This window comes from Phragmites australis, chromosome 3, assembly GCF_958298935.1.
Source record: "Phragmites australis chromosome 3, lpPhrAust1.1, whole genome shotgun sequence".
Taxonomy (NCBI): Eukaryota; Viridiplantae; Streptophyta; class Magnoliopsida; order Poales; family Poaceae; genus Phragmites; species Phragmites australis.
The window spans coordinates 28,743,302-28,745,778 of NC_084923.1; the positions used below are offsets into that span (position 1 = coordinate 28,743,302).

Consider the following 2,477-nt stretch of genomic DNA (forward strand, 5'->3'; position numbering starts at 1 on the left):
TTTTTTTTCTGTAAGTTTTCTTAATCGCTTAGCCTTTAGTTTTAAAACCGCCTATTCACCCTCCTCTTGTTGGTATCCTGGATTCTACAACAATCCAGCAGCCCAACACCACAAAAGTACTAGATCGCCACCACTGGGTTATCATTATCAACAACTTCTTCATTCTCGCTATCACCGGCATCGTCATCCATGCATGCTGCAACTACCTCAGAAGGGTCCATTCTAGCTCCCTTTGTACCGGAACTACCCTCCCTGATATTCGACATGGTATCTAACACCTCATGTTGCTCCTCACCTCGTGCTACTCCTCTCCTCACGTTGTTGCTCCTCAGCTGAAGCCAGCTCTCATTTTATAGCAAGAAAAGCGGCAGCACGTGGCACAGGATGTCGAAAGTAGCAGGAGCATGCGACATAGAAAGTTGCACGCAAAAGGCACAACAACAAAAGCTACACGTGACAACACACGCGACAAGACAAAGCAGCATGTGGGTCCGGGTATTTTCAGCTTCTCATGTGTCAAATATGGTACTGTGCACCATATTCGACACATGAGGTGTTGAATACAACCAGTTTTCGGTACTTCATGTGCCTAATATGGTGCACAATACTGAATGGATATTGAACACCTCATGCCGTATTCGGCACATGAAGGTGCTGAAAACAACCGAATCCCTTTTTTTCGGTACACGGTATACCAAAAACTTATTTTCGATGAATGAGATGCCGAATGCACATGCTATATTTGTAATTACGACAACATATTATCTATTTTTACAATATAGATTCCATATGTTATCTATTTTATAGATACTGTCCCAGGATCGATAGATATAGGCTTTTATTCGTTATCTTCTTCATCTTGTAACAAAATTCCTCCCCTAATATAAAGTTTAAAGATGGATTTATCAAGTTAAAAAAATTGTATTCGATTTGCATGCTCAGAATTTCGACTTAATATGAAATGAATGAAAATTTGAAGCACCGATTTCCCATTCTAAGCTTCAATTCACGTGTGGACCATTTTGTTGAAAAATCAAGAAGAAAGTTCAAGCTTTTGACAATTCAAGTAGACAGGTCATCGGCGCGTAGGCAGGGTGAAGGAGGTACTACAGAACAGGATCACGTCGATCGACCACAAAATATAGCTTATCCACAAACAAATATTACTTATTTTATTATTGTTATATTTTACATACATATGTACCATATTTATATGAAAAATGAAAACACCCATACACATCAACTGCACATCTCAGAAACTTATCCAAATACTACAGGAATTACTGGCACAAGATCACATAACAATACGTATCAAACCAGAGTCCATATACTCCACGCAAATAATTGCACCATACTGGTACGGTATCTAGACATACGGCAGTATTGCAGATGCGCACGCATGTAGGCCCTTTTACTTGCTCACAATGGCCACGGGCGCCGCGAGGACAGGCTCTGCTTGCTGATACATCGGCTGCTCCTGACAAAACGGCTGCGGCACCTTCTGCACCTCGACCATGCTCACCTTGCCGCGGCGCACCGCTACGGTGGCGCATCCCAACACACTTGCGTCGCGGCACCGATCGATGCGCACAGCGCCGCAGCGGCTGACGTCCGCGGACCTGCACCTGCCCAGCGCGAGCGCACCGCACCAGTCCGCGCGCGCGGCGCGGCACCGCACCACGGCCACGTCGGCGCAGCTCCCCACGTCGACCTCCCTGCACCTCCCCACGCGCAGCTCCCCAGCGCCGCGGACGCACGCGGCACCCTTGCACCGGCGGATGGTCACAGAGCCCGCGCGCTCCACGTCCGCCGACCAGCACCGCCGCACGGCCACGTCGCGCGCCCCGTCCACGCGCACCGCAACGCATCGGTGGAACCACACCGCGCCGCAGTCCTCGGCGGCCGCGTACCCGCACCGGGTGAAGCGGACGTCGCCCCCGCCGTCGCCGCTCACGACGATGTGCTGGAACCGGCTGGCCTCGAGGACGCCCGGGCTGAGCACGGTCAGTGTGCCGCCGTTGCACCGGAGCACACCCTCGTGGATGGCCGTCTCGACGCCGTCGATGACGACGGTGAACTGGTGGGCGGAGGGAAGGGCTTTCGGCTCAACGGCCATCATCTTCCGATGCGAAATGTAAAATCTTTGGAAAAGTAATTCTTTTTGAGCGAGAGGTTAGGAAAATTTACATGTATCGATCGAGTTGTTTGGAGAGGTAAGGTGTTATAAAGGGTTGTGTTGCTTAAGAGCGAAGGTAGCAAGAAGTTGCTATGAAGTGCAGGGCACCTGATTCAGATGGCATTTATGGCATGGTTCATTCCAAAACAGCGACAACTACTGCCCATCCGCCTGTGGGCTCCCCTAAGTGAGCGGAGAATTTTGCATAGATATATGTCTATTTAAAAAAATTATAGAAGTAGTCAACTGTCGCTAGCAGGATAGGTGACACTTTGTAAAGCTCACTGGTGATATCTTTCTA

General features: G+C 49.1%; 1 protein-coding gene across 1 annotated transcript; it reads right to left on the reverse strand.

Annotated features, from left to right (window-relative positions):
- Nucleotides 1–1,146: 1,146 nt before the first annotated feature.
- Nucleotides 1,147–2,261, reverse strand: LOC133912768 (uncharacterized). The gene has a single exon (XM_062355672.1). It carries the CDS (start codon nt 2,117–2,119, stop codon nt 1,412–1,414), a length of 708 nt encoding a protein of 235 aa, XP_062211656.1. The 5' UTR covers nt 2,120–2,261; the 3' UTR covers nt 1,147–1,411.
- Between the last annotated feature and the right edge of the window lie 216 nt (nt 2,262–2,477).

What these genes read in the sequence shown, in the direction of transcription:
- LOC133912768 (XM_062355672.1), bottom strand. Translation starts at nt 2,119, where the DNA reads ATGATGGCCGTTGAGCCGAAAGCCCTTCCCTCCGCCCACCAGTTCACC.